At 37.3% G+C, this 25,463-nt stretch overlaps 1 protein-coding gene and 1 long non-coding RNA gene across 2 annotated transcripts; one reads left to right on the top strand and one right to left on the bottom strand.

Annotated features, from left to right (window-relative positions):
* Positions 1 to 4,206: 4,206 nt before the first annotated feature.
* On the bottom strand, positions 4,207 to 6,142 carry LOC122137363. Its single transcript, XR_006154795.1, has 3 exons — positions 6,031 to 6,142; positions 4,664 to 4,909; positions 4,207 to 4,274 (listed from the first exon to the last, which is right to left on the bottom strand). It is a non-coding gene; the product is annotated as an uncharacterized LOC122137363 (long non-coding RNA).
* Positions 6,143 to 11,168: 5,026 nt separating this feature from the next.
* On the top strand, positions 11,169 to 23,462 carry LOC109051775 (apoptosis-inducing factor 1, mitochondrial-like). The gene is made up of 19 exons (XM_042723740.1): positions 11,169 to 11,319; positions 12,516 to 12,649; positions 13,070 to 13,169; positions 13,309 to 13,335; positions 17,061 to 17,318; positions 17,424 to 17,489; positions 18,011 to 18,165; positions 19,540 to 19,670; positions 19,780 to 19,870; positions 20,048 to 20,132; positions 20,229 to 20,305; positions 20,992 to 21,100; positions 21,265 to 21,372; positions 21,611 to 21,699; positions 21,810 to 21,950; positions 22,142 to 22,284; positions 22,369 to 22,493; positions 22,622 to 22,812; positions 22,898 to 23,462. The coding sequence occupies exons 1-19, from the start codon at positions 11,235 to 11,237 to the stop codon at positions 22,967 to 22,969; spliced, it is 2,187 nt and encodes a 728-aa protein (XP_042579674.1). The 5' UTR covers positions 11,169 to 11,234; the 3' UTR covers positions 22,970 to 23,462.
* Positions 23,463 to 25,463: the final 2,001 nt, after the last annotated feature.

The raw sequence follows: 25,463 nt of genomic DNA, 5'->3' as shown, positions 1-25,463 counted from the left end.
CACACACACACATCACACCGACTAGTTTGTATTCGACAGGTTATTTTAAGGACTATGTGTTTTATTGATCATAATGATAATGTAAAATACATCTCCTACACGTCAATTGTTATTTCAGTTGGGACAGCATGTGTGCAAATTTGCTAATTTTATTGAAGTTTTGTTACACACCACACTGATGGTTGAAAAAGTAGTGTTGAATAAAACGCTTTCAAAAATCCTTTTTTCGTTTCATTTCTCTCTCTTCTCATGAATCCCTTGTTGCAATAATCACTCACTCGCCAGGGGTATATTAGTACAACTCTACACACCGTACCCTATTTTTTTAACCTTGAGCCAAGTGAACACAATAACCCACACACCCCAACCCCTTGCTATTTTTGTAACTTGGAATGAAAGGAACATCATACTGTTTTTTCAGTGATGTATATTTCAAAACTATAGATTGGCATTACTTGTTTGTTGCCCAGCAAAAATATAACTTGCTAAAACATTTAACTAGAGACAGTTTAATAGTTTGACATATCAGGTTTCTTTTTTGGGGAACAGCACCGAGGATAAAGCCATAACAGACAGACAAATCCAAATGTCAAATAAAAATAGTCATAGTCCACATCAAACAGCAATTAAAACACACCCGACTCTCTCCTGGAATACTCAACAATGGCTGGGATTGTAAAAATAACCCAAATTGGCAATACCAAACGAGCTCTAGAGGGGTAATATTGCTCGGACAGAAATACAGTGCTGGAGTTCCCGTATCCCAGTCATGTGGTTTCCACCTTTACCCCAGCAGGCGGCGTTGTTGCAGACAAACCCAAGAATATAGGTAATTTTACATTTGCTGTGTTTGCATTTTGGGGTTTGGGGTTAATTCTTTCCTGGGTTATTATAATAATTTTGCCTGTGTGTCTTAACAAGACCAATCATGGATTAAGAAATAATGAAAAGGAGACATAAGGGTTATTTAGACTTAAAAAAATTATTTTTTAAGCCAGCTCCACATTCCATCAAAGGTAGTCAAAATTTGTACCCAATGAAAACCCTTCAATTTTCTTCTTTTTGTTGGTGTGTTTCCAGCAAATGGCAAAAATCCAGGAAATACATTGCAATAAATAAGAAATGGTAGTTCTGAATTGGAACCCGTGTCTCTGCTGTTTTAACATTACATTTTGACGATGTCTTACTATTTAAATACACAGTGAAATTGACATGGCCAAATAGGAAATTTAAAAGACAGAGAATAGCAAATCATGTAAGATGTCCTTAAAATTTATATCAAGTATATCAAGATTACACTGCTTAGTGTAGTAAAGGTATAGTCTTCACCCAAAAAATGAAAATTCTGTCATTTATTACTCAACCTCACAAATGCTACAAACCCGTAAGACCTCGCGTTCATCTAATGAACACAAGTTAAGATATTTTCTGATGAAATCTGAGAGAGCTTTCAGACCAGGTTGAATAAGTTAATGACAGAAGTTTCATTTTTGGATCAACTATTGTCAAACACTTAGAAAGCTTTGAAGCAAAGATCTACAGCTGAGAGCAGTGTACTCTGCTATAGAGCCTGGTCTAAGAGGAAGGACAATTTTGAAATGAATTGCAAATTATATTTTCACTGGCGCGTTTTCCTCGCCCCACATGTGACAAATTGTGACGTAATCCCAAACAACAATTGCAAAATCTTGCATTACTATTTTGCGTTTTTTTCACGGAATTGCACAGTGATTTGCCAGATTTCAAATGGAAAAGCAAAGTCCATTTGCAACTGTATTTCCCATGTATTAATGAGTAATGAGCCTGTCATATTGAAAAAATACAGCGTCAACAGCAGCTTTACAAGTATTAAAATAGGAAAATAGTGTGTAAATAATGCAAAAGTGCAACAGTAAACACTCAGTTTTTAGTCAAAGTTCAATACCATTGATATCAGTTGGTGATTATCGTGCGGTCACATGGGGGGGGGGGGGGGAGGGGGGGGAGGGGGGCTAGTGGGCCAAATCCATTACGACGATAATCGGCTTGGATATTTTTAGGTGTCCACCGAACTAAAGCAACAGCCAGATGCCACACAGCAGGCAGGGGAACAAACAACAACTCGCCCGGGTCATGAAAGAATGGCGGAAAAAACCGGTGTTGGAGAGAGAAACCAGGCTTTGGGTAGGGACGCGGATTCGCCTCGCTCTGACCCGGAGCTGAGAACAAGCATTGTTTCAATTACAGAAACGCCCTTGGGGCAAGACGGAGTTTGATATGGTTCAAAGAGTACTCTAATCTTAGATTCCGCAAGTTTGTTCTTTGAGAACAAGATGGCTTTACTGGAGACAAAGGTCTTTAAACCTGGGGGTCATGAAATAGCTGTCTCGGGTGCTCACATAGTTGTCCTGGGTCTGCACAACTTGACGATTCACCGAATGTCAAAAGTCTCTCTGAGGTTGCAAAGATCCATCATCTAAGATCTGATACGTTACTGGGATCGCGGAGAGATAGGCTACAGTGACCTCGGAATAAAGAAAGGAAACAGTGCTAGGGCAGTTTACGTGGTGAGACAGGTGCCATCGGATAAGTGGACCAAGAGGACATCGAGGAAGTTGATTATTACACCACCCCGCCTGTTTTTCACATGTGTCCGCTACATGTAACCTGCCAAAACCAAAAATAGAAATCGCACTTACTGTTAGCATGCTGAGTTTACGCAATCTAATCACTCGCACATGGAAACCGTTGTCGAGAATACTGTGTCCGGGGTTCATACGTCGTTAGGCGTTATTGTATTGGGAGGTGAGACATCGCACTCAAAGACCATTGATGCCAAAATGCATTTGAAATAATGTGTAAGGCAACTAACTAAGGAGCGCTTCACTTAGCGCGAGAAGATTCGTGTTAAAGAAGCAGTCCACATGGGTGCAACCATGGGTCTCTCTACTAGTATTGGCAACCGTTAACGACAATAAATAATCTGTCATTTTACCCCAAATGAGGAACTAAACGCCCCTAAGCTAACAAGTAATAGCCACATAACGTTAAAACTATGAGCAATAGTCCAACATTCAACGGGGCAAATGCTCTTTTCACACTGAGGAAGACAATAGTAAGTAAGATCATAGGTATAAACTGTAAAACTGCAATGAGTATCTCGCCTGATACAAAACACACGCACACATGAGAGATTTGGGGTACAAACTCAAACCTGACCAACCGATTGACACCCATAGTATCGGGGTGGTGGGGCCACGGGACGCATAGGCACGGGGTGAGGGAGGAGGGGGGGGGGCTTACCCCAACGATTAACTATAATGGATACATGTGCCGTATAACAAGAAAAAAAACGGGTGTCGGAAAACAGGTGGTCGGAAATGCTTTCAACTGCGTGTTTGGAAACATATGTCCACGGGGGGGGGGGGTGGGGATAGATTATATGCGTCCCGTACATGGGTGAAAATGGCAATTAAATATAACAATTTGCAATTGCCTTTTGAAAATTGTCCGCAACATCCTTACTTTCCATTTATTATAATCAATGCCTGAGAGATCTGCTTCTGCATTTCTAAATCGCTACGACGCAAAATGGAAGCTCTGTGGCTCTGCCCAGTTAAGGAATCATGTTTGTTCTAACCTATAAAATAGTAAAAACAAAATATGATTGTTTTAAATAGCAATGATTCAGTTCACCATCCGTGTGAAGTCCATCATGAAATTATGCTCATTCGGCGATTATGAAGTTGCCTACTGCGGCGAGTATGTTCACAGTGAAGCTTCGAATATGTTATAGTGATTGGTTGGAGCAGGAAAGTTTTCAAACTGCGTGATCATTGTGGACAAGTTCCAGTCAGTATAATCACCAGTTTTATATTACTGGCGTTGGCTGCAAACACAACACACATGCATTGTGTCACTGGCACACAGATATGTGAGATCATACTTCATAGGCATCAACAGAAAATGCCGCAGGATAAGTCACTTACAGGTAACATTGGCCGTGCGATTACGGAAAAGTTAAAAAACACTACTTTGAGCAAAATGGGTATATCATGGCTTCGTTCATTATAAATTATGTAATTATTCAGAACACAAAAGAGTTACAAAGTGCAGTTTTAACTATAAGCACGAAACAAAATTATATGTGCGTTTAAAGCGGCCTCGAGGGAGGTTATTATCACACAACAATTATGTATATAAAATGTATAATAAAAACATGAACTTACCGTTAGACGTCTTGATAAAACTGCATTCGATTTGTTTTTCTCTCATAAATGCATCCATGTGCTCTCCTGACAAGAAAAAAACACAACATTTTGAATTATGACTTACCAAAAACCTTTCTTTACGTAAGTTACGCAAAAAGACATTATAAACCACACAAGCATCCATCAGGGAATCACTTTGTCCGAGAACTGATGAACCGGTTTATTTGAACTGGATCGTCGGTTCTTTTTAAGGCGTTTACATTAGAGCAGAAAGTCCTATTCACTTATTTTCACTTTTTAAAACACGATCATGCGAGTAGGTTACACACGTAGAATGGGACGTTTGAGGTAAACTGTTCGTCATTTAACATAACTAATGTTGGCCTGTAGAAGTTTAACAGTATTGTTGCCGCAAAAAAGTTATAATTCTGCCAATTTAAATAATTATTAATGAAAACATTAAATAAACTTACCTTACAACAGTTGAAACCAGTGGCTTTGCCCCGTTGTCCTTCCAAAATGACAGTCACCGGAGCGATTTAAACATCTTCAAGGCGCGTTAAATAACCCAGCGCTGGCCTGAAACAACCCAGCGTTGCAACCATAGACTGACTGTATAAAAACAGATTGCAACCTACAGTCTATGGTTGCAACCGAGCCGCAACCTCCCGCTCTCTCTCTCGTGAGCTGCAATTCATCGACTGGCCGCTTGAGGCTGGCTGCAAAAGTTAAAATGGCCAACTTTACAGCAATAAAAAACATGTTTACAGCCGGGTTCAAAAAATGATTTTGGTCTATATAGCTATTTTGCCCTTCATGACAACTGTGAGGGGGTTGAATTTTTTTTATAATTCATCCGTTTAAATTATATTAAGCCTTTTAAAGTGCTGCATAATTAAGGGCGTGGCCACTTGAGTGACAGGTGGATTGCTGAGGACTTCTTGTGCCGGGGCGCTAGGTGGGCGTGGCTTCAGCAACCAGCTCCCGCCTTTTTGCCCATTTTCGATTTTCCGGGAGAGTCGCGCCGCTCGCGCGGTGACGCGCTTCCAAGATGGCGACGGCTCGCTCTGCACATTTGTACGGGGCCCCGCCATGACATGCAAGAAAAAATAAATAAATTGTGCGCACGATTTACTAATTCGTTCCCTCAATGTACTAAAACGTGCACACGATTACTATTGCGTTCCCTCAATTTGCTAAATCGTGCGCATAATTTATAAATTGAGTGAACGAAATAGTAAATCGAGGGAACGCAATAGTAATCGTGTGCACGTTTTGAGTACATTGAGGGGAGCGAATTAGTAAATCGTGCGCACGATTTAGCCTAATATCGTGCAAATGTGCGGGGGGCTCCTCCGTTCATTTGAGATTCATAATCGCTCTCATGTTTTTATACAGTCTATGGTTGCAACCCAGCAGGTTTAACTCAACACCTGGAACACTGGAAACTACTCCAAAGTGTTTAAAAAGTAATAAAATAACCCAACAAAATGACCCAACAGATTCAGCCCAGCATTTTGGGTTTAAAAAAATAACCCCAGCGTTTTTTAGAGTGAAAGTGCGTATAAGTAGTATGCCGAATAAAAAAAACGAAAACTCGTAAATCTAAAATATTTTCAGTCGCAGACAGTATTGACTGTCTGCTAAATGCCTTAAATCTGACCATAAAACTGAAACGGCGCCCTCAAGTCTCCTTTAACTGGTAACCTTTCATCGTTTTCTTATTTTCACTTTGCATCTCATTATTCTTCTGCGAATTCTTTAAAAATATTCGAGATATAGCCTACAAATGGACTTTTCTTACTCACACACATATATTATTTATATTAATTCATCTTACCTGCCATTTCGTCGTATGTAAAATGTTACTGCTGTTTTTATGTATAGCTCTAGCTAAAGTAAGGGCAAAAACAGGAAAAGGTATGTACTGTAAATGAAGTTTCGTATTAAAACCACCCCCATAATGTGGGTTGTGAGTGGGAATGGGCGGATCAAACTATATGCTTATGATAGTGTTTGTGTGAAGTGTCCTTATAAGGAACTTAAATAGAACTTATATAGACTTTTATACTCTTTGACCCCTGGTACCAAATAAATCCTCTGTTTACATATTTAGGGCCCTATACAACAAATAAAACAATTATAAATATATGTGTATAATAATATCATTTGTGGGCCCAAGAGTATCGGTATAGGGTAGGTCAAATTGGTAAGAGAATGCGGGTGTGTAATTAGAGGGGAAGCAACACATTTTTTGACCGTGTCTGAGGTATTGTGGAGCATCCATAATATTTTAGGTGCATTGTCGCAGAACTGTGGGAGTTAAAAATGACCAGTAATGAGTTGTGTGGAGAATAAAGTTGCTAAAGCCAGTATTTGGAGGACAATGTTTTGTTTGGGTCTCACGCGTCAGAAACTACCCCACAAACACCCCTCAAGTGACAAAATGATTAGTATTTATATCACTATACATACCGCTGATCCATGCATGCAAAATGTTCCAGTTTGGTCACATCACCCATAAAACGTTCCTCAGCAAGTGCATGTTTTTTTGTTCATTTGAATTGAAAGTTTGCGCCTCCGGTGATCCAGGTCATCTGGAAGTCTCTGTCGCAGTAGAATCAAAGGTTTTCTCAGTTGCTTGAATTCCACAATTCTATGATATTGTGCTTTTCTTCCTCAATTAGACGGTTTCTTCTGGTACAACACATTTTAACTAATAGTTGCGTCGCCAGCAGTGTCTCTCGAGGAATTTTTAGACTCTTGGAAGCGCCTGGTATGCCATAGACTTTCTAATGTAAGAGAAACATTTTCTTCTTTATTAGCTTTTGTGAGAGCTTTTTTGACTACTGGCCATACTCACCTTTAGCCACATTCTTGGCGAAAATGAATGTAGCATGTAACAGCTCAAGCTAAGTTCAGTTATTGTGTTTCAAAGGCTTTATTGTCTCATTAACAAACAATTTGTAACCCTATACAAACAAATTGACGTTAGAACAGCAATGTTGAATTATAACAGTTGTGTAACAAAGAAAATGTATAGAAACATATAACTCCAAAATATCAAGTCAAAAAGTTCAAGGTGGTTTAGAAGACCTAGCTATATAAAACATAAGTGGTTAATGAACTACTTTTGTAACTCTTTTTTCCATACCTTTTTAGCTGATGGAATGGATTGGTGATAATTTTGTTTTAAAATATATGCTGTTTTTTTCTTCTTTGTAACAGCTGTACAAAGACAAATCACAAGCTGTAATCTATGAATGCCGCCAGCAACACTGGACAGTATATGTAACATGTAGCTATGAATTTATTTAAAGTTTTCTAGAAAGGCAAGCGTTGCAGAGGACAAGATGGACAAAAGCTAATCTCTACTTTAGAAAAGGTCACTGCTGGGAAAAAGACTAAAAGAGACAGAAATGAATAAAAAAGGAAAAATAGGGCTATACAAACGCGGAATGTCCAGCCAGGAGCTGTTTCCCATGCACTTTGATAAACCCTCGCCCATAGATGAAGCATCTTCTCAGTCAAGAAATCAATAAGCAGCATAAGGGGCCCACCCAAGCTGGGCTCAATTCATTTCTGGATACAGTCCCTTTAAGGCTCCCGCTGGGGATGGAGATCTACAGGGTAAATTAAATCAAACACTTTTCAACCCTGTTTACATTTGCCTTCCTGCATTTTAATTTGTTACAGTGAAATGCATGTACACAGGTCTGGCTGCAAAAACCACAATATTCACTTTAAATATTTTACATGTATGTAAAAAAAAAATCTGGTGTTTTTTTGGGTCAAAGTCAACAGGAGGTCCAGGACGAGGGAATGGAAGGAAGATCACCCTTGTTCCACAGGCAAAGGCGGAGGGTTATCCAATCTATCTCTCTCCACAGATCTTACCCAACCGAGCAATCCAGCAGGTATCGCCCAAGCCCACCCCTGACTGTTACTTGTTCAATCAGAACTGAAACAAATTCTCACGGCATCTCAGCATTCATACATATTTTACGAGGTGTGCTAATTCCACGAATTCAGACAAACTCCGACACCTAAACCCCGAATCCTGCCCCTAAACCTACCCGTCACAGGGTCTTCGAGTCATTGGCCACATGTTTTGGCAGTGACATAAAATTAGTGTTTTGCAAAGTTTGCTGGGGCTTAAGATGTTGTGGTGTTCATGGGGTCACAACTTGTTTCTCGGATTATTGTGTAGAGGGATCAGATGCATTTTAAATAATAGCTAAAGCTTCTACTGGCAAAAAAAAACTTTCCACCAAAAAAAAAAAAAAAAAAAAAAAAAAAAAAATATATATTATATATTATATATAAAAAAATAATAAAAAAATTGAAACATTTCACTGTTTTTTGTGATCCTGACACAGATAACAGCTAACATTTAAGGACTAATCATAGTGTAGTATTCACCCCAAATAATGTATGTATTCACCCCAAACCTTTGATTTGTAAATTTTTTTTTGTGAATATTGTTACAAAATAGTTTATTTAAATGCGTTTAACTTTTTATTTCATTAGTATCCTGAAAAAAAGTATCACCGTTCAAAGCTATTAAGGAGCACAACTGCTTCGACATTGAGGCACAGGATAGGAGATGATTTCTTAAGGATCGTGTGACCTGAAGAGTGAGTATGTCTGATGAATTCAGCAATCACAAATAATTATGTTGTAACGTATTTTAAAAAAAGTTGATTGCACAACCATTTTAATTGTAATATTACTCGCAACCCTCGTTGTTTTGTCTATATTTTTAAATGCAGCCCTTTATAAACATAGACACCTCGTACTTCTTTAAAAACATTAAAACTCTCGCTGATCCCAAACTTTTGAACGGCAGTGTCCGGTATGCGCTGTGTGCTTTCCACATTTATTTAACTCTGTTTTGTCTTATATAATATATCAGAAAAGAAACTTTGACATAGAAATTATCTATCGCAACAAAAAAGTCCAAAATACTACCAATGAAAAACATTTGGTAAAACAAACAAAAAAACTGCCATTGCTGGATATAATAGCTTTCATATTTTGGGTCTTAAATTAATGACAGAAAATTCCATTTTGATTGTCAGCGTTGTTCATCGTCCGTTGGTGTGAATTAGCTTTTAAATTCTTGCAAACATCCTTTTAGAATTCCAGGCTGCATATAAAAAAGTTTGTGCGTGCGTTTGTTCTCAATCAGTTCGTAAGTCAAAGCAAAATAATATATATATATATATATATATTTAATAATTGAAATCTATTTTAGAAGTACAAAATTAACTGAAACACCAGTTTGTAAATAATACAAATTTAAATGCACTTGCCTCTGTAAGGTCCTTCTGTCTCTTCGTCAACACGACCTTTTGCATCCAACAAATTATGCCAATTGAGTAACACTGATAAAGTCTAACTGACAGAAACACTAACCAATTATTAAATAATCCGTCGTGCCGGAGCCAATTCAGTGCGAAAGAGGTGCGGGCCGTCAGAGGAAACCGGAAGTGCCTGTAGGAGTTGTTGTGAAAAAGGGGAAGAAATGTTGAGTTTGTGGGAGAGAGTGGTGCATGAAAACAGTTAATGAAGTGGAAAATATGTTTGTTATTTAATTGGAGTGTTTTAGACTGTGTCTGTAGAAAAAAACGTAAAGTGATATGTTTCTCAACAAAGAAGAAATCCCAAAATGTAAAAATAAAATTTTACGGGGCAAACATTTAGAGCAGGTAACAGAAATTAGGTTCCTTGGAGTATGGAGGGATTCTAAACTAACTTTTTGCATCTCACATAAAGAACATAATAGACAAAGTGTAAAGGGGAATAAATATCTTAAGATAATTTTTGGCAGGGTTAGATTTGGGGTGCAACCAGACAGGCATTGCAGAGAGTATATTTTTGCAATGATAAAGCACCAATAATATATTATGGCAGTTTTAATATATAGGTTCGGCATCAGGAATCTATGCTAAAGAAGTTAGTGGGATAACAGGCACAAGCATTAAGAATAGGAATTCGGGCATTTAAACATCGCCCGTTTCAGAATATGCAGGTGGGAAATGGCGGAGTTTTGCCGTTAAAACTCCGGAGATTAAAGTTAAGATGGCATATTGGTGTTCTGTAAGGGGGCAAGTAGAATACCCATGCCAGTCAAAGAAGTTTTACAAAAAATGTTGGGAACAGAGTAGTATGTTACTAACAGTACAGTAGTTTGATGTGGATTGCTGATAATGAGCCCAAAGAAATAGGAATAGATGGTAAAAAATAACGTCCTACGTAGTAATACCTGTGATACCCTCCTTGGCTGTTCCAAATGCCGATAAGGAGATACTACAGTTGGCATGGCAAAAATAAATGATAAGGATAGGTGTATGCCTAAAGAAATAAGAGAAGACTGGAATAAAGAGTCAAAAGGAAGACATCTATTCAACATTCAATCAAAAGTTGGGACTGAGAGAAAGTCCATATGGAAACAGAAGAGAAGATTCAGTTATAACTAGACTCCGTTTAGGTCATCCAACCTTAATTACTCCCTGTATATGATAGGAAAATGTGAGTCAGATTGCTGCACTTACTGTGGAGCAACAGAAACAGTTTGAACATGTTTTATTACATTTGTTGAAAAATACACAGAAGAGAAAGAAACCAGCTTGTTTGAAAAGCTAAGAGGTATGGAAATGAGTGTCTTTTCAGTTAATAATGTATTTCAGAATGCTCAGAAACAGTCAAAGGTGTATGACCTCCTTCTAAAATATTTGAGAGATACGGGTTTAATCAACAGGATATACATTTTTTTTTATTCCGCTCACTGAGGCTTCACTGATCCACGATCTATATATGTTCTATTATTATAGAGCAGTGCTTCACACACTCCATCTCGCAGCTGTTGGGTGAAACAACTAAAACAAGATTAACAACAAACAATAAAAACAAAAGAATAAGAAGAAGCGCGTTGTGTGACCGCTGTGACCTGAAGGTCTCCGGCCTTTAGCTAGAGCTGCACGGTGAGCGTGTCTGTGAACTTCCCAAGGCTGTCTTTCCGAAAAGCACAGCAGAGCCGCGATGTTTAAGTGCAAGACAGTATGGAATAAACTGGCTCGGGCCCGGGCCTCATCCACGCTGTGTCTGCAGAATGCGAGGAAATCAGGCAAGTTGAGAAAAGCGGAAGAAGTCTGTGGCTCAGCTCAACACCTGTGAGCTTCATTTCTAGCAGAAGCTTTGCACAGTTTATGGAGACACAAGTCCAGGCGCTGGTAGGGCAAGGGTCCAGTTTGGTGCTGGCTAAATGCTAGGCACTTTATTTTGACCGTGTAACCAGTTAACTTAGTTGAAACCAATAAGACACACTTAAATGAATTGAGGAGATAAAAACTGTTGAACTTTCATTGAGCACTGCGCTCACACCACATATGGACAAACTTCCTCACGGAGTCGCGTGCAATTTCAGCCAAGATAAACGCTATGTGGGAGTTCTGTCAAAGGAATTTTTTTTGTCACGAACACGCTGTATGGTTTAATGCAGGACTGCACGAAGAGTTGCAGTAATCTTTGGGCCAAGGTCGGTGGTCATCAAGCCTGCCTCTCACACACTTGTGGCTCTGACAGCTAACTGTAGTTAATTGTATAGCAACAGTTTATTTTACAGTAATGACCGGCTGACTGTATCTTTCCCGCTTATTACACGGGTACTTGCCAACTAAATAAAACAGACATTTAAATGTTGATTTTAAATACTGGTTGCGTAGACTTAATATTTAAAATGTATAATTTTTCCGATACAGGTTTTTCAACTCAAGTAGTTATCTGACTCATGAGACCCTGATAAAAAAAATGTCGATTACAGACATATTTATTTGTTCTTTGGAAATAAAACAGACCGCTTTTTAATTCCCCCCCCCATACCTTAAGAATTTGTCTTGTTTAAAAATTATCCTCATGAATGAAAAAATGTTATTCTTTTTAACAATAGTTTCTATGCCAAAACATCTTGCCAGGCATGTTTAGAACAAGAATCATTCTTTTCTCTTTTTGATACAGTGCAGCCCCCAATCTTTGCCAGTATCTTTTCCATTTGACATCACTAGAGTTTATCCATTTGTCCGCAAGACGTTTTTAATATTTTTAAAAGGTTCATAATAACATTTTAGTGTTAACATATTTCAGTTTTTAATTTAAAATATGTTACGCTAAATAATGATGGAACATTGTTACACCCATATTTTGTGTCATTTTTATTTTCACAAGAGTTATTTGAAACATTAAAGTTAGACACTTTATACCCAGATGTTGCATTTAATATGCTGTGTATCTAAATGTATATCGTTTTTATGATTGACTTCTCAGCGCTGAGACATGGGAGAAGGCTGGAGATGGTTCAGAAATATGCCCAGATGTCATCAGGGCCGGCAGGAGGGGGTGGTGAAAACACTCTGTATTACGTCCTGATTGGAGCAACATGTCTGGGGGCAGGAGTTTATGTAAGTACCCCCTTTATGATTGGCTTATTCATCAGTCCCATATTGACAGTGCACAAATATATTTCCTTAGGTAATTGCTTCAAGTTTTACCGATATTAAAATTGTTTACTACTTGTGAGTGTTTGTGGTTAGTTTGTGAATTATGTTGATGTTTATTTACATGAGCATACGCAAAAAAAGTGTCTATCAAATGTACGAGATATGCTAATATACACCTTATACATACCATTGCTGTGTGATGCTCTGCCAGGTTGTTAAAAATGATAGATGTGTGCCATACATATAACTGGTATTAACATGTAGCAGACTTTATCACACATGAATCTGATATGAATCTCATTTGGTGAAGCAGGTTAATAAGCTGATTCTTAGATTTGCAGAGTTTAAAGTGATTGTTGTTTATTGGTTTGTGTGTTTTAAGCCTACCGCACTGTCTCAGAGGACAAGGAAAGATATAATGAGCGTATGACAGAAATTGTCAGTAGACCAAAACAAGGGCCACAAGCTGCTGAGGCTGTAGGTAAGTAAATACACTAAACACATGAACACACACCAAATAATAAATCACTGGTCTCGTTTAATTAGCAGTTATCAAGTTGTTTCAGTTCATATATATATATGCAGTTTAATTCAGTGGAATGTTGTCTTTTGTGTTTCAGCTGAAGTTGTGGCAGAATCAAAAAGAAGTTGAGTAGTTATTCTACACGCTGATGAAAGTTTTTTTTTTTTTTTCTATCTGTCTGTCTATATATGCACATCATTCACAGCCTTACACACAGAGCTCTGCGCTCCCTGTGCATTTGTTGCTGAATTCAATGCAAAACTTAAGCTTTCTCTTATATTTGCTAGTTATCTGACGACAGTGTCATTTTTATTTTTTTTAATTCTGAACTGATTGGGAAACTAAGATAAAGACTTGATATAAGTAATGCAGTGCTGTTGTGCTCTGAGTTCGTATGGCTGTGGTTGGTATTTGCCTGTGTCACTGGTGCACATATGGGTGTTAACATGCACAGAACGTCGTATTCATGCAGGATAAAACAACAGTCTCAGACGGGAATGTTTCTTGGAATTCTTAACTCTGTTTAGTCTGAAAAAGGGATTAATAACATGAACACATTAAATAGTATATTACATTGTATTATGTACAGTACAATGATCAAGTCAGCTCCTGTTTGCTAGTTTAGTATCTTAACTTTGGTATGAGCATAGCATAGTATTGCTTAACATAATCCAGATTATTTAGTAAAATTTCTGTTAAATACAATCTAAATTAGGTCATAAGTTTTTCATAAATTGTGTTTTATAGTTGTTTTTAATGCTAAAATCATTTGTAATTTAGTTATTCTGATTTTACCTACTCTTAGAAAGTGGTTGGTTCAGAATAAGTTTTAGTTGGTATTAAATAGTTTTTTTTTTAATGACTTATTTTTTTAGTTTTATTTCTAAAATATTTAGTTTTATTTCTCATGATATAAAGCATTTTTATTTTGCATGTGATTTGAGCTAACACTTTAAATAAAAATGTATCAGTCAAGTCTGAATTCATTTTAGAGTTTTTATCTAAAGCAAACTATAACAACCTTCTATAGGGTTTTTAAATTGTTCCTTTTTTTACCATTTCAGCTTATTATTTGCCATGAAAATAGCCAAGGAAGCTGGCATGGCATTAAAACAGCCCTGCCTTGATTAACTAAGAAATAAATGCTTGCAGCTTCATTATTACTTGGTAATTTATTAACTGTAAACAGGTTTTCTCGTTTAAGGGCTGAAAAAATATCCATTGCATTAAATTCATTTAAAAAACTGATGCATTGTGCAGGCATCAAGAGTGGTATGAGCTCTTAGTTTATTAATATGGTCTTTATTCATAACAGCGCTCTGCCATTTGTATTCTGTACAGTGATGATAAACTTAATATTGTTTGCCACTAGAACTCTACTAAAAATTGTTTTAGCATGCTAGTTCAGTAGATGAGCATGCAACACTGGACTAGTAATTAGGGAAATGTTTAGGATCAATAAATGGATGTGCATGTAAAATGCATATACACTATCGTTCAAGTAAGATTTTTATTTTTTTTGAAAGAAATTAATACTTTTATTCAACAAGGAGGATGCATTAAACTGATCAAAAGTGACAGTAAAGTATTTTACATTGTTACAGAAATTCTATTTCAAACAAATGCTGTTCTTTTGAACTTTCTGAACAAAATATATCACATTTCACCAAAAATAAGTGGCGTAACTTTTTTTAGCATTGATAATGAGAAATGTTTCTTGAGCACAAAATCAGCATATTCGATTTATTTTTGAGGTGATCATTCAACACTAAAGACTGGAGTAATTGCTTGCTTAAATTAAATACATTTTCAATAAATAAACAAAATAAATTATGTTTTCAAAATATATTATAACAGTTGTAGAGACGTCTTTTAAAAACATGAAAATATCATACCAACTGCAGCATTTTGAATGATAGTGTAGATGTGCCTCTACTAATACACAATATACAACCGCAGGAGTTCCAGATTTGGACTTCAAAGTTAGAATTATTTATATATTTTTTTTATTATCCAGAATGTATGTTTTGTCATAGATCAACCATCAGCTTCTAATGAAACCGAAGAGAAAGTCAAACATGTTCAGTTAGTGCCCTGTGGGCTATACATGATCACCATTTCCTGTTTAATCCCTTTATACAGTATAGGCTTTAATAGAAATGAATGTAAAATGTACTTGAACTATGTCACATTAACTTGTACATGCTTTTTGGGACACTGCGCAGCACACTGCATGTGACTGTCTATTTAATGTTCCTATTAATTGTCTTTTGCATTGTTTTAATGTTGTGTGTTACTCTTCTAACAGTTCTACATTATATGCACTTTTCTCTAAATAACTTTTAAAATAATCTTCCAGGAATTATAAATAGCCCTTTTCACACAGTAATACCATTAAATTGGCGTTAACACAGGCAACTGGAATGAATTTGCCAGTATTTTTGAAAAGGTCCTGTTCGCACATGATCTCTTTATGGCAGTTTACCAGTAATTTTCCACTAAAGTCTGTATGTGTGAAAGGGGCTAATGTAAACTGTCAGCCATAACTCCAGAACTGTCACTGTTACCTTCCTCTTCTACTCATACATGGTGAACGGTCTCCACTCTCAGGCGTTTGACTGTGAGCATCTGTTTTTGTGTGACTGCTTTGTGGGTAACTCCATTGACATTCCTCACCCAATCACCTGACTATACATTTGTTTTTATTCTAAATTTCACTTACTATGCCTTTTCAAGTTAAGAGGGTAATCTTTTAAGTTTTCTTTCTGCCAATAAGGCAAGAATGGTTGGATTGAGGTGATGTTCTATGAAGTTCTTTCATTGATGGACATGCCTGATGCTTGTCTTGTCGTCTTCGTCATGTCTTTCATTTGTCTGTTGTGTATTTTGCATCATATTTTGTCTTTGTCACCAACCAAACATTTCTACCACAAGGACAACACTCTTTTCTTTCCTTCATTTTCCGTTCGTCCCACTAACTGTGTTGTTTAGAAAAAAAAGCTGTTTTTCCTTGTTCATTTTCTTGCTTTAACATCTTCATTGATGTTAAAGTGTTTGGAAAGGTTTTTAGATGGCTAGACTATCCTTTTGTCTGGAGTATCTGTCCTGTCCTCCGCTTGCTCAATGAAGCTGATGTTTTGGAGAAACTCTCATCAGGACTTGTTCTGGAAAAATGTTCTGTTTATGCCCAAGTTTCTGTTGGACCTTTTAATTAGCACTGACACATGAACCCAGCCTCATTTTAACTTCTTTTTGGAGTTAGATTCTTGGAAGGAGATGAATGTAAATGTTGAGAAGTCTTAAGAGAAAATTCAAGAGAATTGTCCATCATGATAGTCTCTGATGTGCAGACACTATTTCAGAAGATATGATGCTCTTCATGATAACATGGTAATCCTCAACAAAACATGAAGATCCTGTCATAGAAGATTTTACAACTAATGCAGGAAGAGGAAAAACACCCTGAAACCTTCAAATTCACCCATAACTTAACCTTTCCTCAAGTTTTTATCCTTTGCAATCCTACAAATTCATTCCTGATCCTGGATCCTTTATTTGTCCTTTTTTTCATTGGAAAAAATTAACCCCAAATGATCCACTCATACAACCCATCAAACCATGAAAATGTTCGATCTAGAGCAGTGAAAAAATGCTAAGGATGTTTTTCATGAAGTCAGTTATCTATTCATAATCCTGCTTTAGATGCTGCACCTCTGGAATCAATCCCCGAACCATCTTCAGAGCCAGTTAAGAGTGGTAAGAACCGAAGAATATAGAGCGGAGGATTGTTCTGGTGCTTCTTCTGTTTCAGTCAAACCTTCTTGTGTTTTGCTCATTCTGTGGCATTAGAGCCTGTTGCTGAAGAACCTACTCTAACAGAAGCTGATGTGGAGTCCACTGAAAGCGAACCTATTGCTGAAGCTCCCGTAACTAAACCCATTGTAGAAGAACCTGTAACAGAACCAACTGTACAAGCTTCTATTCCTGAACCCACAGTGGAAAGCCCAATAAGAGAGCCTGTTGTTGAAGCCTCTGTAATCGAACCTGTTGCAGAAGCTCCAGCAGTTACACAGAACGAAGAGCCCTTAGCTCCTGTAGTTGAGAGTGGTAAGCTTGACACATCTGCATGGAAGTCCATCTTTTTTTAACGGAGGAAAATATTTTTGGAAACTGAGGTTAACATCTTTACTCTTCTCTTACATCGGGATTAAGAAACAGAGCCTACAGCTGTAATCATCGCTGAGCATGTTCCAGAGGCTTCGTCTGTTTCTGAGAGTGGTAAGAGTCCAGTTTTGACAGGATGGGAATCAGTTTAAACGTGTTACTGATAAAGATACGGATAATTACTTCATTCACACATACGGACACCTATTTCAAAACTACATATGCTCTTTTTTGAGTTAATTTACGATCTGTCTTAGATCGTTTTTTTTTTCTTGTCTGTATAAACCACATTGTCCTCTCTTCTTTTTAATGCCTTATATTTTTCCCCACTCAAGTATTTCATTCCTTTGAATGGTTGTTTTGTGTGACTGTTGTAATGCTAATGGCTAATGCTAATGGTACATGGTCACACACTTACGACCAATTTGCAGCCACTTTCCAGATTACTTGAGGTACAGCTTGAACTAATATGACTATAAAATGCTAATCTCTCCCCTCATTTAGCGCTGTGTTCCTGAGATCACTCACATATTCTTGTACAGATAATGTTATGTGCACTCACTAATTCAGTGTTCGGGTCAAGTTATTCAAAAATTGCTTGTTTGTTTGTACTAATCATCTCTTTATTTAACCAGCTGCAGTTCCTAAAGCAGCTCCTGCTGCTGAGCCCGTTGAACCCACTGCTGCTCCCTCGGATGTCCCTGAACATGCTCCCTATCTGCTGATTGGTGGAGGCACGGCTTCGTTCGCTGCAGCTAGGTCCATCCGGGCACGTGACCCTGGTGCCAGGGTGAGTCTGTCAGTTTGGTGGCAGTTTGGCAGAATTATGATAAAACTCACATGATACTGTAATCACCAATACTTAGAGCTGAGGTTTACTAGGGCAGGGTGATATGGCCAAAAAAAAATCATGATAAAATGTGACCCTGGACCACAAAACCAGTCTCAAGTAGCAAGGGTGTATTTGTAGCAATAGCCAACAATACATTGTATGGGTCATAATTATTGATTTTTCTTTTATGCCAAAAATCATTAGGATATTAAGTAAAGGTCATGTTCCATGAAGATATTTTGTAAATTTCCTACCCATAAATATACAAAAACTTAATTTTTGATTAGTAATATGCATTGCTAAGGACTTCATTGCATTGCTAAGGACTTTTCAGTATTTCAATATTTGGCAGTTTTCTCAATATTTAGATTTTTTTTTAATTTATTTTTTTTGCACCCTCCAGATTCCAGATTTTTAAGTAGTTGTATCTCGGCCAAATATTGTCCTATCCAAACAAACCATACATTTCGAAAAATTGACCCTTTAAGTTCTGTGGTCCAGGGACATGAATGTTTCATATCAGTCGATTTCAATAATTATGACAATATATTTCAAATCTTTATTTATTTCAAATTGAATTTTTGCTCCTAAGTGAAAGTTGTAGAAGCCAAATCGTTAATTGTGTTTTTGAACTACTCTTTGTGGTCAGATCATGACTTTAAACATTTTTAAATTCTCATCTTTTTTCCTTTACAAAATAAATGCTAAATGCTAACTTCTTAGTTTCAGCATGTTTGAATGAGGGCTGTTATTCAAATCTCGAAACAGGTTTGTGTTGCTGGACGTGTATCTTTATTATTACATTTTCGTTTTGTCTCTTAGAAATGCACTTTTGACAGTAGCTTGAGTTAGGATGCAGATGTAAATTAATGTTCATTATCAAAAACCTTGACATCTGTAAAAATGGTTACAACTTCATTTTTATATGTAGAAATGTATTTATTCTGACTGTGTGAGTTTTATTCTTATTGACCATTGGTCTTCCATAGTAGAATACATTTACATACAACCACACATAGAGTGCCTCAATACCAAGATAAAAATGTTACTATATGGCATCTAGGTATTTGTATGAAAAACAGTAGTCTAAATACATTTAAATGCACTTTAAATTACTCATTTAATATATTTAATATGTCTACATTAATAATATAATAAAATTCTATATGAATTTCCCATATTTCTGCCACAATACTGTGGTGCAGTTAGTGTTACTACATTAAATCCATGGTGAATGATGAAGATTTGTAGATTTAAAAGTCCTCTGATTGTATCGTTGCGCAGTGTTTGTTATATCTGGCTTTAAAAAGTGTATTTTTGTTTGTTACACAGGTGCTGATTGTAACAGAGGAGTCTGACCTGCCCTACATGAGACCTCCTCTCTCTAAAGAACTCTGGTTCTCCGATGACCCCAAGGCCATCGAAACACTGCACTTCAAACAATGGAATGGCAAAGAGAGGAGGTGTGTGTCAGAATTTTCCAGAACACATAAGACCAGGCCACACACTAATGTGCTGGCTTTGTTTCAGACCATTGCTAATTTTTCTATTTTTTATTTATGCTTGTTTTAGCATTTACTTCCAGCCTCCTTCGTTCTACGTCAGTCCCGCGGATCTTGCTAAAGTGGAGAATGGGGGTGTGGCCGTACTCACAGGCCGTAAGGTGGGAAACTCTGATATGTTACCGTGAAGCTGTGCTCTTAATAACATCCACATGAACGAATCTAAAAATGCTGAGGTCACACAAGAGGAGAAAATGTTTTATGGATGCATAAGTGTGTGTGGATGAGTTGTCCTCATCCTACCCCTGTGTGTGTGTGTGTTTGTATCTGTGGTGTAGGTGGTACACATGGATGTCAGAGGAAATAAAGTCAAACTGAGTGATGGTGCAGAGATCTCATATGAAAAGTGTCTGATTGCCACAGGTAAAATGCATGTATAATATACACATAACACCCACAGAGGTGTAAAATCTATTGCTGACTGTCCTATAAATATATATGTGTGTGTGTGTGTATTAGGTGGGGTGCCTAGGAACCTGCAAGTGATTGAAAGAGCAGGAGAGGAGGTGATGAAGAGGACAACCCTCTTCAGAAAAGTATGTCTTACTGCACATTTTGGGTTTTTGGACAAGTAGAATTAAACAGTAGTGTCCAAATGAGATCCTCTATTAGTATGTTGAAGTCAACATGAAATCAAAATTAGGAAAAAAAAGTTTGATTTATCAGCATGCAATACATCATTTAGACAATGAAAACTTTCCTTATCAGATGATGGATAAAGTCCTTCATGTTTTTTTTTCTTGTTGAAAAAAAATCCTATTTGTTTAAACTTTTCACCATTCGCACGTCAAATGGGTTGTGAACGTGGTTTTATTTTGACAGAATATGATTATACCTGAATCTACAGTGTCAGCATAGTGAGACATTCAATATTTTATATATATATATATATATATATATATATATATATATATATATATATATATATATATATATATATATATATTAGCATTCTATATGGCCACAAATTCTATATCTTGTTCCTACAGTCCTAGAATAGTGGAAATTGGAAATGGAAAATCATGTAGTGTAAAGTATTTTATTCACTTGAAATTGTTCTTTGATGCAGTCTCTCTATTTACTTATTTTTTTTTTTATATCTTCCTGTAAATCCTTAAAAAAAAAAATGTAGTGACTTTGGTCAAAAGGACTGAACCCTGTATATGTATGTATGTGTGTGTGTGTATATATTTATATAACCTTCATATGTTCTTTTTGGTAGATTGAAGATTTTAGATCTCTAGAGAAGATCTCCGGAGAGGTTAAGTCCATTATCATCATTGGTGGAGGTTTTCTTGGTAGCGAGCTAGCATGTGCCTTGGGACGCAGATGTGAGTCCAAACACTCAGCTGTCATTCATGTATATGTGTGTGTATGAGAGAGAGAGAGTGTGTTTTGAGGTTCTCATGTTATAAAGTTTTTTTTTTTCATTTCGATGAAAATGCTACTGACTACTCTCGCTCTCTCCTTTACCTTCCCCTTGCTCTCTCTGTAGCCACTGACGTTGGTTTAGAGGTGATCCAGATGTTCCCAGAGAAGGGCAACATGGGAAAAGTACTGCCTGAATACTTGAGTAACTGGACCACTGAAAAAGTCAGAAAAGGTGAGAGAACGAATAAAGGACATTTGCTTAAGCAGCCCAACATTGGCTCAACAAATACTGTGTGTTTTGAGGTGTGTGGGGCGGGGGGGGGTTTTGAGGAACCTGGCTGAAACCTATTGTGTTTTTTCCTAGTTCAGTTTATCACAGAAATTGCTTCCTTTAGCTGTAAATGTCCAGATCAGATGTAGGCATTCTGAAATCTTAAGCTAACCACAGCTAACCTTTTGACCATTCATAGAGGGTGTGAGCGTAATCACAGATGCTGTAGTGAAAAATGTGACCTACAAAAACGATAAATTGGAGATCAAACTGAAGGATGGACGACTGGTGAGTCTGCTTTTCCATCAGCCAGTCATTATCTGGCCTGATCATCTGTATGCTAATTACATTGTAATATAGTTATTTATTTTAATTCTTATATTATCATGTTGTTTTAGTTTAAGACAGACCACATTGTGGCAGCAGTAGGTTTGGAGCCTAGTGTGGAACTTGCCAAATCTGCCGGGCTGGAGGTGGACTCTGATTTCGGAGGGTACCGGGTTAATGCTGAGCTTCAGGCTTGCTCCAACATCTGGGTGGTACGTAAGGCTGAGGTCTTCTCCAGCAAAAAAAGGAGGTCTTTTAATACCACTGATATTGTTGGCATTCAGGAGACAGTACCAAGCCAGAAGATCCTAAAGAATGGCTTGTTCAGTTTTCATAGGAACTGAACTGGTTCTGATTCTATCACACATTTTAAAAGTAAGGTTCTTCAATGTTTGTGTTCTAGGCAGGCGATGCTGCATGTTTCTATGACATCAAGCTGGGCCGTCGGCGTGTAGAGCATCACGATCACGCAGTGGTCAGCGGCAGACTTGCTGGAGAGAACATGACCGGAGCCAGCAAACCTTATTGGCATCAGTCAATGTTCTGGTAATCACACATCTTCAACAAACACACATTTTAATGTGTTTTTAATTGCATTATTCAGCTCTCACAATGTGCCCTTGCCTTCAGGAGTGATCTAGGTCCAGATGTAGGATATGAAGCCATCGGTATAGTGGACAGCAGTCTGCCCACCGTGGGAGTATTTGCCAAAGCCACAGCCAAGGACACACCAAAAGCTGCAACCGAACAGTCAGGTACACAAACATTTGCTAACATGTAGATCGCAACTACTATGGATTTGTAAATTACCACTTCCAGGGTACCATCAATAGCAGAGTGCAAACAAAAATACACACTAAAACAACATTTTCTCTGCTTGCAGGCACCGGAATCCGTTCAGAGAGTGAGACAGAGGCAGTTGCCGGGGCATTAAAGGCAAAAACAACGGCCACTCCACCTTCTATCCAGCAGAAGGAGGATTATGGGAAAGGAGTGATATTCTACCTGAGGGACCAAGTGGTGGTTGGTATTGTACTGTGGAACGTCTTCAACAGAATGCCCATCGCGAGGAAGGTGAGCAGAAATATCACTCCCTTTCTTAATCCATCTTATTTTTATTTTAGATTTTTACATTGTTGTTTTGTCTGTTTATTTGTAGATAATCAAAGATGGAGAACAACATGCCGATCTCAATGAGGTGGCCAAGCTTTTCAACATCCATGAAGACTGAACAATCATTTCTCTTTCTATTCTATCCAGGGCACTCAGTCCAAATCTATGTGGAGTGAACTTGGGAAAGACACACACATACACACTGAACAAACATACACGGGCTTACACCAGCCTGTCCTCTGCCATTTTGACCTCAAAGTCTCTGAGATCAGGAAATGCCATGCTGACTCCAGGCTTCAAGATGGCGCTGTGCCCTTAGATTGTTTAAAACTGCACCACTCTATTTTCTACTGAGGGAAATCTATACCTGTTGTTTGTATTGAAGAAAATGTGTGCTGTGTGTTGTTTTTTTTCTGTTGAGGTCAGTAAGTGTTTATCTCACTACTTTATTGCATCCCTTCCAAACACCTCAATACAATAAAGTTGGTTTTCAAATAAAACAAAACCAGATGAAAGACATTCCTCTGACACCCGGTCACACAGTGTTTTCTGCCTGCAGGATCAAAGCAGCTGGTACAAATGAAGACTAAATAAAAGTAAATTATTTTTAATTACGTCTCAGAATTTGTCTTAAGACTTGGTGTTTGTTAAATCATTTGCCAACACAATAATGTACAGTGATTATTTGGCCAATCCAGAGGTCAGAGGAACTTACTGTACATACCCTTTGGTAAGTGCTGAGGCTGAATGCCTGTGTGTATGGATATGGGTGTGACCCTGAGGCTTTTGAAATGCGTAGAGAAGATGCAATAAGTTAAGGCTCATTAAACCTGTGATTGCCTGCAAACATGTTACTAACATAGCCTTGACCTATTTCCTTATGCACCAGTGCTCTGATATAAAGGTCAGAGTAATAGCAAATTGCTCTTTCTGTCTTCCTGCTGAGCGATAGCCATAGAAAAAAATAGCCTTTGATGTTTATTTAAATATTTTAATGTCTCCAAATACTGTTTGTTAATGTTATTTCGATACATCAGACACACTATAATCTTTAATCAGTTGAGTACCATGTACAGATTATGCCTTCATAGGTGTTCGACTTCACTGACAGTTACAGTAATTAATTTTTAAGCTCTACTTTTTTTTTTTTTGCAGGAAAAAATTTATATATGTATAAACATATATATATATATATATATATTTATATATATATATATATTACACATATATGTATATACATGTATATGTGTATACGTATATGTATATGTATATGTGTGTATGTATGTATGTTCAAAAAAGAGGATCAAACATGCCCTAGATTTCAAGAGTTTCCAGATTAAGCTTTTCACTAAGGTCGGTTAGATTTTTTTTATTAGTATTATTTTAATTTGATTTCATTTTTTAAAATTTGGTTAAAGAACCGGCTGATAAGAATCATTAATAGTGCATTGGACTGCTCTGGTCACACTCTGAATACTTACTTCACTAAAAGGAACCAGTTCATAAGAGTCGCATTGTTTTCCTGCAAGGACAACTTTTGTCATTATTTCTCTGTACACAGCCTTCGTGTTGGATAACATTCACAATTCAAGTAATTTTGTTTTGCTTTGGAGCTGAAGATTATCAGTGGGGAGTAATATCATCAATCAAAAAATAAATGTTTTACACACTACTTTGCAGTTAATAAGATTTCGGAGTAAACTTTTTTTTTTTTTTTTTGGCAAGGTAGTCTGTATTTTTGGCAGATTTCAATAACTGAGTTCCGTTCCGTAGAAGCACCATGATGCAGTGACAAAAAACTGTCCACAAAAACAAGATCAGATGTTTCTGAAATGAACTTCCTCAGGACTGTAATATTCTCTAAAGCATATGAACAGGGTGTTTGTCACTGACCCATACATACATAGGCCCACACACAAACACATAAATGTCTGCTTCCTCGCTAGTTACTCTGGAGTCAGCCAGCAATTCTCAGTTGAGATTGCCTGAGTACCTTTAACTTCTGTGGAGACTGACGAGAGATTTCAGATTTTACGATTCATTAATTAATAATACTGCTTTCAGGCTTGTGTTAATGAGTAGAAATCAGTGGAGTGATGTGTGTGTGTGTTTGGAGGGTCTTGGATAATTACGTTAGCTGAGAGCAAAAGTGTGTGATGTAGTTTAGGCATTTGCTCTAATTCCTCCTGAGGTCAAGGCAATGTTTTAACACATCATCGACATGACCACTGAGTGTGTGTGATTTCTGAGAAAACTGGGTCTGTTATTCTTTCGGTTCGTTCGGTTCACTCTGGAGTGAAGATACATTAAAATTAACACTGGCCTAGTTATCCACTGTGACTCAACACACACATAAAGCTCAGTCGGATTTCTATTTCTTTCAGTTGTTTTTCTTACACCCACACTAACTATATTCTTGTCTTATTTTTCTCTCTCTTCTTTATTCCATGTCTTTCTCCTATACAGCTGCCGGTTTGTGTAAATCAGTATGATGGAGGAGAATGATGGAAACGGGGATGCTGTACATTTCGCTCTCAAAAAACACTGGTATTCCTATCATTATGGAGACAATTCATAGACGTAATGGTTTTTATGCTGTCCAAACAGTATTT

The sequence above is a fragment of the Cyprinus carpio genome, chromosome B5, assembly GCF_018340385.1.
Source record: "Cyprinus carpio isolate SPL01 chromosome B5, ASM1834038v1, whole genome shotgun sequence".
In the NCBI taxonomy this organism is placed as follows: Eukaryota; Metazoa; Chordata; class Actinopteri; order Cypriniformes; family Cyprinidae; genus Cyprinus; species Cyprinus carpio.
The sequence above is the reverse complement of the archived record's forward strand: the minus strand, read 5'-3'. Positions and strand labels throughout refer to the sequence as shown.